The sequence below is a fragment of the Oncorhynchus keta genome, chromosome 33 (assembly GCF_023373465.1).
Source record: "Oncorhynchus keta strain PuntledgeMale-10-30-2019 chromosome 33, Oket_V2, whole genome shotgun sequence".
NCBI lineage: Eukaryota > Metazoa > Chordata > Actinopteri > Salmoniformes > Salmonidae > Oncorhynchus > Oncorhynchus keta.
The window spans coordinates 9,468,578-9,482,617 of NC_068453.1; the positions used below are offsets into that span (position 1 = coordinate 9,468,578).

Below are 14,040 nucleotides of genomic sequence, written 5' to 3' on the forward strand. Positions count from 1 at the left end.
GCCAAATTGTATCTATGATCGCATGCCATTTATGTTTTTTGTATGTTTTTTTTTATGGGGCGGCAGCGTAGCCTAGTGGTTAGAGCGTTGGACTAGTAACCGGAAGGTTGCGAGTTCAAACCCCCGAGCTGACAAGGTGCAAATCTGTCGTTCTGCCCCTGAACAGGCAGTTAACCCACTGTTCCCAGGCCGTCATTGAAAATAAGAATGTGTTCTTAACTGACTTGCCTGGTTAAATAAAGGTTATAAAAAAATATATATATATCTGAGAATTAACCAGTGATATCAGGCCACACCCGACCATGATTACAGACACCTGCGTGTGTCCTTTGACACTATATAAACTAGTGACTCGCAGTGTTTGTCATTATACCCTGATGAAGACAGCTTGTCTGTGGAAACGTTGCCTATAAGGTTATTCAATTATTGCATCGGAGCTCCTAGAGTGTGCGCGTCTTCTTTTCTTTTTCCAGAGCAAAAACCAAGCCATGAGGTCGAAGGAATTGTCTGTAGAGCCCTGAGACAGGATTGTGTCGAGGCACAGATCTGGGGAAGGGTACCAAATAAATTCTGCAGCATTGAATGTCCCCAAGAACACAGTGGCCTCCATGATTCTTAAATGGAAGAAGTATGGAACCACCAAGACTCTTCTTAGAGCTGGCCGCCTGGCCAAACAGAGCAATCGAGGGAGAAGGGCCTTGGTCAGGGAGGTGACCAAGAACCTGATTGGAGCTCTGTCAGAGCTCCAGAATTCCTCTGCGGAGATGGGATAACCTTGCGGAAGGACAACCATCTCTGCAGCACTCCACCAATCAGGCCCTTATGATAGAGTGGCTAGATGGAAGCCACTCCTTAGTAAAAGGCAAATGACAGCCCACTTGGAGTTTGCCAAAAGGCACCTAAAGGCCTCTCACACCATGAGAAACAAGGTTTTCTGGTCTGATGAAACCAAGATTGAACTCTTTGGCCTGAATGCCAAGCATCACGCCTGGAGGAAACCTGGCACCATCCCTACGGTGAAGCATGGTGGTGGCAGCATCGTGCATAGGGGATGTTTTTCAGTGGCAGGGGCTGGGAGACTAGTCGGGATCGAGGGAAAGATGAACAGAACAAAGTACAGAGAGATCATTGATGAAAACCTGGTTCACATTCCAACAGGACAACAACCCTAAGCACACAGCCAAGACAATGCAGGAATGGCTTCAGGACAAGTCTCTGAATGTCCAGTCAGAGCCCGGACTTGAACCCGATCGAACATCTCTGGAAAGACCTGAAAATAGCTGTGCAGCAATGCTCCCCATCCAACCTGACAGAGCTTGAGAGGATATGCAGAGAAGAACGGGAGAAACTACCCAAATACAGGTGTGCCAAGCTTGTAGCGTCACACCCAAGAAGACTCGAGAATGTAATCGCTGCCAAAGTTGCTTCAACAAAGTACTGAGTAAAGGGTCTGAATACTAATGTAAATTTGATTTTTTTTCAGTTGTTTAGTTTTAATAAATGTGCAAACATTTCTAAAAGACTGTTTTTGCTTTGTCGTTGTGGGGTATTGTGTGTAGATTGTTGAGGTAAAACATTTTTTTTAGAATAAGGCTGTAACGTATGTCACGCCTTGGTCTTAGTATTTTGTGTTTTCTTTATTTGTTTGGTCAGGCCAGGGTGTGACATGGGTTATTGTGGTGTGTTTTTGTCTTAGGGGTTTGTGGGGTGTCTACGTAGTCTATGGCTGCCTGAGGCGGTTCTCAATCAGAGTCAGGTGATTATCGTTGTCTCTGATTGTGTACCATATTTAGGCAGCCATATTCTGTGAGTGTTTCGTGGGTGATTGTTCCTGTCTCTGTGTTTGTTGTCACAAGATAGGCTGTATAGGTTTTCGCGTTTCGTTTGTTGTTTTGTATATTATTGTTATTTCATGTATCGTCTAATTTTCATTAAAGAACATGAGTAACTACCACGCCGCATTTTGGTCTGACTCTCTTTCAACAGACGAACGCCGTTACAACGTAACAAAATGTGGAAAAAGTCAAGGGGTCTGAATTCTTTCTGAATGCACTGTATATGGATTACATCCTGGCCCCTTCTCTGTGGATCAACTTTAAACCCCTTTGGCCATATATGAGGTTAGATTACACCACAATAGTAGTGGATACCTGTCCCTACCCACTTGACTGAGCCAAGTAAAGCCTGAGTGACTCAGCTTGGACTCCTCCTGTGTTTCTCCTGAGGCACTGAGTGTACTGGAGTGAGTGTGTGTGAGTGTGCATGTTGTAATAGATCTGCTGCCTCTCTTCCTCTGAGGCACAGTAAGTCACAAAACTCTGACAGCCAAGACGCTCCACTCACTCATGAGCAAACACCATAGGAATGCTGGGATACGGATACTATGCTTCTGTAATATAACCCAACCTTTGCTACGGTAGTTACCCAATTTTCACAACATCAACAAAAAAGTTCTGAGTTACATGCAGGCTACTGTATCTCATTTAACTGGTTTCTGAGCTACACAAACCACCCTCCATTTTGCGCTTCAAACGGTAAAGAACCTGGCACACAACATTGACCCCGGAGAGATCAAAGGGACTATTCTACTGGGTAACACATTTACTCTTTGGGGAGTCGAGCTGCCGCCCATCATTCTGCACTCTTTGTTGCCAAAACAGAGCCAGGTCAACACTATTCACTTCACACACTCTCTCTGGTTTTCTCAAATCAAGTTGAATCTCAAGTCTTTCAACGTTTATTTTGAACATGTTTCTATACCCCTGTCACCTGAACCTTTATCAGTGATGAATGTGTGCCATTTACAGTGGAAGCTTATCGGAGTGGAGCAGAGGCGGAGGCCGAGATGATGTGGGTAGATACAGTGGGCAGAGTTCAAGACAGCATCGTGAACGTAAACACACACACACACACACACACACACACACACACACACACACACACACACACACACACACACACACACACCCAATTCATACCACACCATAGGCTACCCTACGATCAGCCCATAGGCACAGATCTAAGTTCAGCTCCCTCACCCTAAATGAGGAAACACAAAACATAGCCTGAATAAATGTATAGGGGCAACTTTATCCAACTCATAACCGCAGACAACACAGGAACAGCTGCTGCTCACAGGTATAATAGTATAGGCAGGTCAGGACTCGCTTAAAGAGTGACAATAGACCTGCTCTCTCCCCACCCTATGTCCCATATAGAGTAACTAACTGTGGCTCCTTTGTCTGGCCCTTAGATAGACACAGGGCGTAGAATCATCAGGGCCCCACTCTGTCCGTACATTAAGTGGGAAGCGCACACACTACCTACAGACAAGGAGGGGGAAGCACAAACACTACCTACAGACAATGAGGGGGAAGCACAAACACTACCTACAGACAATGAGGGGGAAGCACAAACACTACCAACAGACAATGAGGAATAAGCACACACACTACCTACAGACAATGAGGGGGAAGCACAAACACTACCTACAGACAATGAGGGGTAAGCACAAACACTACCTACAGACAATGAGGAATAAGCACACACACTACCTACAGACAATGAGGGGGAAGCACAAACACTACCTACAGACAATGAGGGGGAAGCACAAACACTACCTACAGACAATGGGGGGAAGCACAAACACTACCAACAGACAATGAGGAATAAGCACACACACTACCTAAAGACAATGAGGGGGAAGCACAAACACTACCAACAGACAATGAGGAATAAGCACACACACTACCTACAGACAATGAGGGGGAAGAACAAACACTACCAACAGACAATGAGGAATAAGCACACACACTACCTACAGACACTGAGGGGGAAGAACAAACACTACCTACAGACAATGAGGGGGAAGAACAAACACTACCAACAGACAATGAGGAATAAGCACACACACTACCTACAGACACTGAGGGGGAAGAACAAACACTACCTACAGACAATGAGGGGGAAGCACAAACACTACCAACAGACAATGAGGAATAAGCACACACACTACCTACAGACAATGAGGGGGAAGCACAAACACTACCAACAGACAATGAGGAATAAGCACACACACTACCTACAGACAATGAGGGGGAAGCACAAACACTACCAACAGACAATGAGGAATAAGCACACACACTCCCTACAGACAATGAGGAATAAGCACACACACTACCAACAGACAATGAGGAATAAGCACACACACTACCAACAGACAATGAGGGGGAAGCACAAACACTACCAACAGACAATGAGGAATAAGCACAAACACTACCTACAGACAATGAGGGGGAAGCACAAACACTACCAACAGACAATGAGGAATAAGCACACACACTACCTACAGACAATGAGGGGGAAGCACAAACACTACCAACAGACAATGAGGAATAAGCACACACACTACCTACAGACACTGAGGGGGAAGAACAAACACTACCTACAGACAATGAGTGGGAAGCACAAACACTTCCTACAGACAATGAGGGATAAGCACAAACACTCCCTATAGACAATGAGGGATAAGCACAAACACTACCTATAGACAATGAGGGATAAGCACAAACACTACCTACAGACAATGAGGGGGAAGCGCACACACTACCTACAGACAATGAGGGATAAGCACAAACACTACCTACAGACAATGAGGGGGAAGCACACACACTACCTACAGACAATGAGGGGAAAGCACAAAAACTAGCTACAGACAATGAGGGGGAAGCACAAACACTACCTACAGACAATGAGGGGGAAGCACAAACACTACCTATAGACAATGAGGGGAAAGCACAAAAACTAGCTACAGACAATGAGGGGGAAGCACAAACACTACCTACAGACAATGAGGGGGAAGCACAAACACTACCTATAGACAATGAGGGGGAAGCACAAACACTACCGACAGACAATGAGGGGAAAGCACAAAAACTAGCTACAGACAATGAGGAATAAGCACACACACTACCAACAGACAATGAGGGGGAAGCACAAACACTACCAACAGACAATGAGGAATAAGCACAAACACTACCAACAGACAATGAGGGGGAAGCACAAACACTACCAACAGACAATGAGGAATAAGCACAAACACTACCTACAGACAATGAGGGGGAAGCACAAACACTACCAACAGACAATGAGGAATAAGCACACACACTACCTACAGACAATGAGGGGGAAGCACAAACACTACCAACAGACAATGAGGAATAAGCACAAACACTACCTACAGACAATGAGGGGGAAGCACAAACACTACCAACAGACAATGAGGAATAAGCACACACACTACCAACAGACAATGAGGGGGAAGCACAAACACTACCAACAGACAATGAGGAATAAGCACAAACACTACCTACAGACAATGAGGGGGAAGCACAAACACTACCAACAGACAATGAGGAATAAGCACACACACTACCTACAGACACTGAGGGGGAAGAACAAACACTACCAACAGACAATGAGGAATAAGCACACACACAACCTACAGACACTGAGGGGGAAGAACAAACACTACCTACAGACAATGAGTGGGAAGCACAAACACTTCCTACAGACAATGAGGGATAAGCACAAACACTCCCTATAGACAATGAGGGATAAGCACAAACACTACCTACAGACAATGAGGGATAAGCACAAACACTACCTACAGACAATGAGGGGGAAGCACACACACTACCTACAGACAATGAGGGGGAAGCACAAACACTACCTACAGACAATGAGGGGGAAGCACAAACACTACCGACAGACAATGAGGGGAAAGCACAAAAACTAGCTACAGACAATGAGGGGGAAGCACAAACACTACCTACAGACAATGAGGGGGAAGCACAAACACTACCTACAGACAATGAGGGGGAAGCACAAACACTACCTACAGACAATGAGGGGGAAGCACAAACACTACCTACAGACAATGAGGGGGAAGCAGAGGGACGCCACATTTAAAACACACAGCCACTACAGGCAACATAAAACATCAGGTGAGATTATCCCCTCATACAACTTGGATTAGACGCAGGCTCTGATTAGCTGTTGGCTCTGTCAACAACATGGCTCTCTCTCTCTCCTCCCTCAGGTAACAACACAGTGACTCACTGATTTCACTACAGACTGGCAGGAAAGACGGGAGACAATGGGAAACAGGGGAAAGGAGGTGCAGATAAGAAACAATAATGAATCGTGTATTTACAGGCTGACCTGGAAGTCATCGGGCTGTGATGTTGATGGGATTTTGATGGGACTGTGATTGTGGCACAGAGGCCCCTCTGTTTTGTGGTTCGACATAAGGTTTTATTTTATTGACATGGCTTCTTAGGGCTGTGAATGATAGGGGAACGACGCTGGAACCGTAAGGGACTGGGAAGACCACTGAACATTGACTAGTAGCGATAGCCATTCTAGCTGAGTAGAGTTCACTGGATCGAGGGAATCTTCTGGGACTCTACAGACAGTCATGTCCTCTATGTCTGCTGATAGTGTCACGACTTCCACCGAAGGTGGCTCCCCTGCCTGTTCGGGCGGCGCTCGGCAGTCGTCGTCGGTCTCCTAGCTGCCACCGATCCCCTTTTCCCTTTCTGTTTGTTATGTCTTATTGGTTGCACCTGTTTCTTGTTTGAGTTTTGATTCAGGACTATTTAAGCCTGTTAGGCCCGCCTGCTTTTGTGCGGGCTTGTTTTCTGTTTGTCAAGGTTTGTTGCAGGGAACACAGCATGTCTGTTTGTGCCCAGTTTTGGGTTGGACACTTTTGATTATCGCCTGTTGTTTTGGGCGTTTATTTTGGTTACCGCAATAAAGTTTGTGTTTCCCCCATTATCCTCTGCTCTCTGAGCTTGACTCCGCCCCCACCACTCCTGGTTGTGTGACAGATGGGAAACGCTGTCTGTCAGAGGTAGCTGAGGTATGGGGAAAGCCTGGGGATTTCTGGTGGTTTTAAGTTGTTATCGTACATCTTTATCTGCCCAGTTTGACACAGAGAGGGAACATTAAGACAGCCGGAACACCTTGTCTGTAAAACAGTAACACGCTGAACCAATCTGGGCTGAACTCTGACCCCGCTCTCTCACAACAACCATGTAACAATAAAACCCTGACTTTCCGACATCAACATCTAGAGTAAATCAAGACCGGATGTGACCTGGTTACCCAAACCGGTTAACTGTGTTTTACAACATCCCTGCAGTGGAGGTTAGGTTACTAATCATATAGAACAGAGCTGTTACGCAATAAATGATTTAGTGGATTTTGTTCCATGTTCTTGGTTGGAGAACGGTTTTGGAGAACCAGGCACTCTACCAGGCATTCTGCTGAGCGGTTGGGTTCTGTTGCCAGAGGAGTGTGGGCCGTTCTATCTTAGAACTAGAGCCGTGCGAGTGTGGCAGAGCAGCCTGTTAGTGATTAACATAGCGAAAGTGAAAAACAGAGTCGTAACAGAGTTCAGGGTTATTTCCACTCAACATAATATTATATAACATTTGGGGTCACTAAGGAAACGGTTGGCAATTTCTGTTGGCTGCACAGTGTGCTGTTGAGGAATCTTCATTCAGCATGAGGTGGAAAACTTTGTTCGATCCATGTAGAGCTTTTCCTGCCCTCTTGTATATATATACTCACCGTATCCTTTCCCTTTGGCCCATAGCTTAGTAATCAGTAGGTCTTCAGATCAGAGTTGATGTTTTTAAGAGGAGTGATAAGATAAGGAAACCCTGCTAAGAAAAGGAAGAAAAACTGACAAAAGCAGGTAAGACAGCACACCTATGGCATGACGCAAGCAACCCTATAGGACGCACTACATTACCCCGCGCTCGACGAGGAGGAGAGGAGGGAAGGGAATGAGGGAGACTCCCTTTAGTCTGAGATCTCAGAGAGGTGTAGAGTCCCTGGTCATTCCCCTACAGATAAAGAGGTCTGTGAAGGTTTGTGAAGAATGCACAATATTAACAGAGGTGACATCACAAAGGTCAAACGTTAAAGATCAATAACTTATGCAGGTGTTCCTAATCTAACATTTGCAGTTAACGAGCAGCAATGAAGCCCAGAGGGAATACATCAACATTCTTGTCCTCCTAACGACTGTTTTCTCCCAGGTCCCTGTGTTTGACTTTCCCATCGTTCAGGAACAGGAAGTGGCCCTATTATTTACTGCCTGTCTGGCTGGATAGCCTATCAGAAGGCATGGCTCAGCCTATACGAGTGCAGTAATGGACATGGGCATATAGAGTGCAGAGGTCACTCCCAGCACTGTGCGTGGTCAGTCTCTCAGAAAGCACATCCCTTCAGTCACAACAACTTTCTCTACAGCTCAACATGCTACACATGAACTAACTACATCACACATTAACTAATTACACATTAACTAACTCAGTACAAATGATCTACCCAGCTGTCTTCGTGCATCATTTTTTGTGAGTTCATGTTTGAGTTCGTGAGATCTTGCTGTGTATCGAACTTCAGTTAGCTCTGACAGAGATGTAGACTGCATGTGAATCATCTCTCTATGGTGAAAAATGTACAGTGACACTGACCTGCCATTTCCAAGAATTGTGTTTCAGGCCCAGTAACAGAGTTAGCCCATGACAGGGCAAGAGCTCTGGGTCAGACTGATGTCAATCTATGTATTACTCTGTTATAGTCAACTCAGTGACAAACTCCAGACAACAACCACTGCTTAATGGAATCACTGATCTATTCAATCAGCTCATCACTTTGCGCTCCTGCATGTCCTGACTGAGTGCTGTCCCAGATCTTGTCTCACTCAGAGGGTGTGTTACAGAGTGTGTAGGATTCCACCACGTTGAATTGACCCCTAGTTATAAATGTCAACATGTGTTGGCTGGCAGCCATATTGAGTCAGTGTCATTCCTTAACTCCTGTGAACTTCATCAGCTAACCAGCTGTCTGTGATTCATCTGCTAGTGGAGCGAGGGAGGGAGGGAGGGAGGGAGGGAGGGAGGGAGGGAGGGAGGGAGGGAGGGAGGGAGGGAGGGAGGGAGGGAGGGACAGATGGACGGACAGCCAGCCAGCCAGCCAGCCACTAGGTGTTAATCATCATAGTTACTGAGTAATATTGTAGAGGCCCTCTCTATTCCTAGTTTATTGCAGCCTCTTCTAAACTGGGATAAGGAGCTCATTGTCTTCCTGTGTCTGTGTCCTCTGGGTATAACAGAGGCTGAGAAGATCCATCTATCCACTCTCGGATTCCATTTCCTTCACCGAGACAGATAGTAAATAAACTGTCTCATGGCTTCATATCATTATCCGAGTCCATTCCAGGAGAGTTTCAACCACAGACCACAGAGCAGAGACAGAGCGTTGGACAGAGATAGAGCTACAATCTGCTGGGAGGTTCAGAGTGCTTTATATAAGGATAGTAAAGGATCATCTGAACATATGAGTCTAGTTCTGGTTCTGGGCAGTCACATGGGGGAGTTTGGTCAAAACCCAACAATATCTCCCGCTGTCTGACCCAGCCGCACACAGACACACACAGGGACACACGCACAGAGACACACACACAGATACACACAGACAGAGACACACTCAGCCACAGATTAACACAGAAACATAAACACGACACTGTGAAACAACAACATGACAGAGATCTGCATGTCTCAGCAGCACTGTTCAGCACTGGTCCCAGGTTTCTGCTGAGCTAACGTCTCAACACTAAACTGTTTCACTGCAGTATTGAAGCCAGACTGTTTTGACAGAGTTGAAGATCCCTGACAATTGCATTATTTAAATAAATAAAAAATGTACATGCTAAATATGATCCACAGAGGTGTGTAATGCCCTCCCTCATTCCATCCATCCATCCATACCATCACAACGCAAGAGTAGTATTTGTGTGTGTGTGTGCATGCCTGCGTTCGTGAAGTTGACCAAGGCTCAGGGATTTAGGGACAGGGCCTCCACACACACACACCTTTCGATTCCCCTGGGACCACAGAGGACAGAAATGTGTGTCAGGCCACCCAACACGACCACTCGTTATATGTGGCAGTCGGATCATGTTGCTGTTGGGCGGGCTACAGGGCCAGGTCGTTTTGAATGCACACACACAAAAAATGACTCCAGGGCTATTATATGGACAATGACATGGACTGCTGGTTTCAAAGCATTGGCACCACCTAGTTAATCCCAAACACACACCCTTCTGTATGATATCAAAAAAGACCTAAAAGCAACACATCCCCCAAACACTCACTCACTCCCGCCAAGAGATCTATGGGGGGCGGCAGCGTAGCCTAGTGGTTAGAGCGTTGGACTAGTAACCGGAAGGTTGTGAGTTCAAACCCCCGAGCTGACAAGGTACAAATCTGTCGTTCTGCCCCTGAACAGGCAGTTAACCCACTGTTCCCAGGCCGTCATTGAAAATAAGAATATGTTCTTAACTGACTTGCCTGGTTAAATAAAGGTAAAAAATAAATAAAATATGGACAAGAGATACAGTATAGAGACAGAGATAGCGTCATCTGGTGGTACATTAGTGAACTACGTCTCAGTCCCTCACTAATCACGGGCAGGGTGATTACTCATTCTATGCACCCCACCGCCCCCTTGTGGTGAAATACACTAAATACAGTGCTAATGTGACCATCACAGAATACAATATCAGCACATCTCAAGGAACAAAGTGTTGACCCTGTAATTAGACCACACACACACACACACAGGGAGTGAGAGAGGAGGCGGGTACTCACAGTGGGCTGTGTCTCGTCGTTGAGGTGGTCCTGGCTGAGGGGGGTGTCAACGGTACCAGGACCACCGGGGTGACAGTCCAACGACACTCGTTCTCGACACTCTGGGTGACAAGTATACTTACACCCTGAAGTAGGAAGAGAGGAGCTTGTTAAACAATTGCAAAGACCTGACCTTGCAGACTCATAGAGGCTGTATTCTCTCTCGGACGCGTGTCAACAGAGCGGTCCAACGCTGCTGCCGACAGTGTTTATAACACGGCACCAAATACCCTCATTTCCGACTCCGAGATATTCTTACACCTCTTGAAGACTCTTGCCACTTCCTTGCCAGGAGGATTTAAAGTATTGTATCTGTGTTGACTCAATAGCAGCGTGATCACTAGCAGAGACCTGTGGATTCACCCAGGTCACAGGTACTCTGTTAAATATGCAGCCAACCCCTAACGAGTCTCATCCACAACCAAATAACTAACGTATAACCCAGCCGCTAACATCTTTAGTCTAGAACGCAACCCCAAATGGCTACGCAAATATTCCCTGGGACCCCAGGCTCGGGTCTCCAGCAACAGCAATAACGAGGTGAGGCTGTGTTGTGTCTGGAGAGAGGACAGGAAGGAAATGAGGTTGCCCACAGTATGCAAACACTTCATACCGACCCCCATTCACAGTCACCATTCAACTGTCAGCTCAGTCAACTATTCGCAGTCACCATTCAACTATCAACATTCAGCTCAAGTCAAGTGAAACGAGGCTACTATTCTAACTATTCCAAGTGCAACCAAAATGTAAACACGATACGATGCATTGGAATGGCGAAGAGCAAGAGGAGCGTGTTTCCGCTGACAGTCAATCGGATCGGTCTGACAGGCCCGGGGGAAAAGTCTAGTGACACAGAAACTTCCTGCCGTGCACACTGCAACAATAAAGGTTGAAGGAATCTCTAATATGTGAACTCTTTCTTTCTCTTTCTCCTCTCGTTCTCTGCGCCGGGCCTGGCCAGCATCCAGCGGCCCACGTAGAAATAACTCGGCGTGGAGGAGAGACAGGGAGAGACGGCCAACAACACAGAATACATTGCACATCACTGTGACAGTCCCTCGCAAGTGTACAGAACATCCAGCAAGCCCTCACTGTTAGCACCTGGCGTACAGGAACAGCGTGGTGTGTGTGTGTGTGTGTTCGTGTGTGTCTCCTCACTTACCCGAGGTCCTCCGCTTCACCTGCCGGCTGAGCTTCACCGACAGTTTACAGATGGCTGCTCCCATCCCCAACCAGCACACCATCTCCCTCCTGCCTCGCACACTCTTCTCTCTGAAGCTCTCCCTCACTGCTCTGTCTGATAAGCAATACTCCTTGACCACGTCCTACACTGTACCACCACTGGCCAGTAGCAACAGGCCCAGCTTCGACGCACTCACTCTCTTACACACAGGCACGACAAGCATCAGGAACAATAGCCTGTGTTGACTGGGATACCCCTACCTCCCTCGCCAGCCCAGACCTACACAGAGACTCATTTGCCTAGCAGCTACCACTCTCTCGCTCTTTCTCTCGCTCCCACTCTCTCTCACAAACACTCACTCATTCTCTGTCTCCCACTCTCTCTGTATGGTAGTGCTGAGTGGGTGATTTGCCTGTCAAATGGAGGCTCAGTGGGTCACAGTGATGGACACACAGACAGTAGGAGAGAAGAGCGGGGGAGAGGTGGAGGGAGAGAGAGAGAGTGTGTAAGTCTGAGCGTGCGTGCGTGAGAGAGTGTGTGGGCCAGGGATGACCCTCTCTGAGCTCACTCACCAGCACACAAAGAGGGTGGTCAGCTCGTCTGCTAGGCTTCCTGCCCTAAACGCTCTCTAACCCTCTGTAACTTAGAGGGGATTTTTTTCTCACCCCAGTGAGGAGAAATAAATACGCTTCCATGTCTTACACAACTGCAAAATACAGACATCTGATGATGATGATGATTTCTATTGGCTGTCTGATGAGTCAAGCACTTTTTCCCCCCCTGGGAGTCTCCTGGGCCTGTGGGGAGTCTGTGGGGAGTGCTGCCTGCGTGTGTGTGTGTGCATGCGCGTGTGTGTAGTATAGCTGTGCTGATGCTTTGATAATAGCACTTCCTGTAATCAGCCAGACAAATCCAATTGATCAGACTTAATCAGTGGAGCTGAGAGGAGAACAGAGCGCAACTCAGCATCTTTCCTCACTCACTCACTCACTCACTCACTCACTCACTCACTCACTCACTCACTCACTCACTCACTCACTCATTTCATTCACTCACTCACTCCCTCACAGAACAACAACATACTCCACAAACAGATGCATACCAACACCACTCGCCCCTGAGCCTAGCCAGTGTCAGCTGTGTGTAGTATATAGAGCTGGCTGTCTAACCATGTCTCTGTGTGTAGTATATAGAGCTGGCTGTCTAACCATGTCTCTGTGTGTAGTATATAGAGCTGGCTGTCTAACCATGTCTCTGTGTGTAGTATATAGAGCTGGCTGTCTAACCATGTCTCTGTGTGTAGTATATAGAGCTGGCTGTCTAACCATGTCTCTGTGTGTAGTATATAGAGCTGGCTGTCTAACCATGTCTCTGTGTGTAGTATATAGAGCTGGCTGTCTAACCATGTCTCTGTGTGTAGTATATAGAGCTGGCTGTCTAACCATGTCTCTGTGTGTAGTATATAGAGCTGGCTGTGTAACCATGTCTCTGTGTGTAGTATATAGAGCTGGCTGTCTAACCATGTCTCTGTGTGTAGTATATAGAGCTGGCTGTCTAACCATGTCTCTGTGTGTAGTGTATAGAGCTGGCTGTCTAACCATGTCTCTGTGTGTAGTATATAGAGCTGGCTGTGTAACCATGTCTCTGTGTGTAGTATATAGAGCTGGCTGTGTAACCATGTCTCTGTGTGTAGTATATAGAGCTGGCTGTCTAACCATGTCTCTGAGTGCTGGGAGGAGAGATGAGGAACCTGTGGCGACCTTCTCACTGACGTGCTAAGAGCCAATTCAGTCAAACTCTACCCCCCACCACCATTTGTCCTCAGTCAGGGATGACAGCAGCTGTTTCAGCCCGTGATGCAAAGGCTGTAAAATACTTGGATCTCGCAGTACTACTCCCAACATGTAAAGACCATAGCCTTAACATAGGGTTTTCAGAGTGTGTATAAACAGGGCAGAGCCAGACCTTCACCCAGAGGACACTGTGTGGTTGCAGAAGACATAACAGTACTCAAAACTACACTTCTTGGAGACCCGCTGCATGTTTGGGGATGGAGTGTTTGTGTGTGTGTGTGTGTGTGTGTGTGTGTGTGAG

General features: G+C 46.8%; 1 protein-coding gene across 3 annotated transcripts in view; it reads right to left on the reverse strand.

Moving 5' to 3' along the window:
- LOC118366191 (ras association domain-containing protein 3-like) overlaps positions 1-14,040 on the reverse strand; it is a 62,195-nt gene that overhangs the window by 35,573 nt on the left and 12,582 nt on the right. For 2 of the 3 annotated variants that reach the window (XM_035748676.2, XM_035748677.2), the window contains exon 2: positions 10,725-10,849. In XM_035748676.2, the coding sequence (XP_035604569.1) occupies positions 10,725-10,849 (125 nt within the window). Of the gene's footprint in view, positions 1-10,724; positions 10,850-11,925; positions 12,005-14,040 lie in introns of those variants that run through there. The other variant, XM_035748678.2, reaches the window with a different exon arrangement.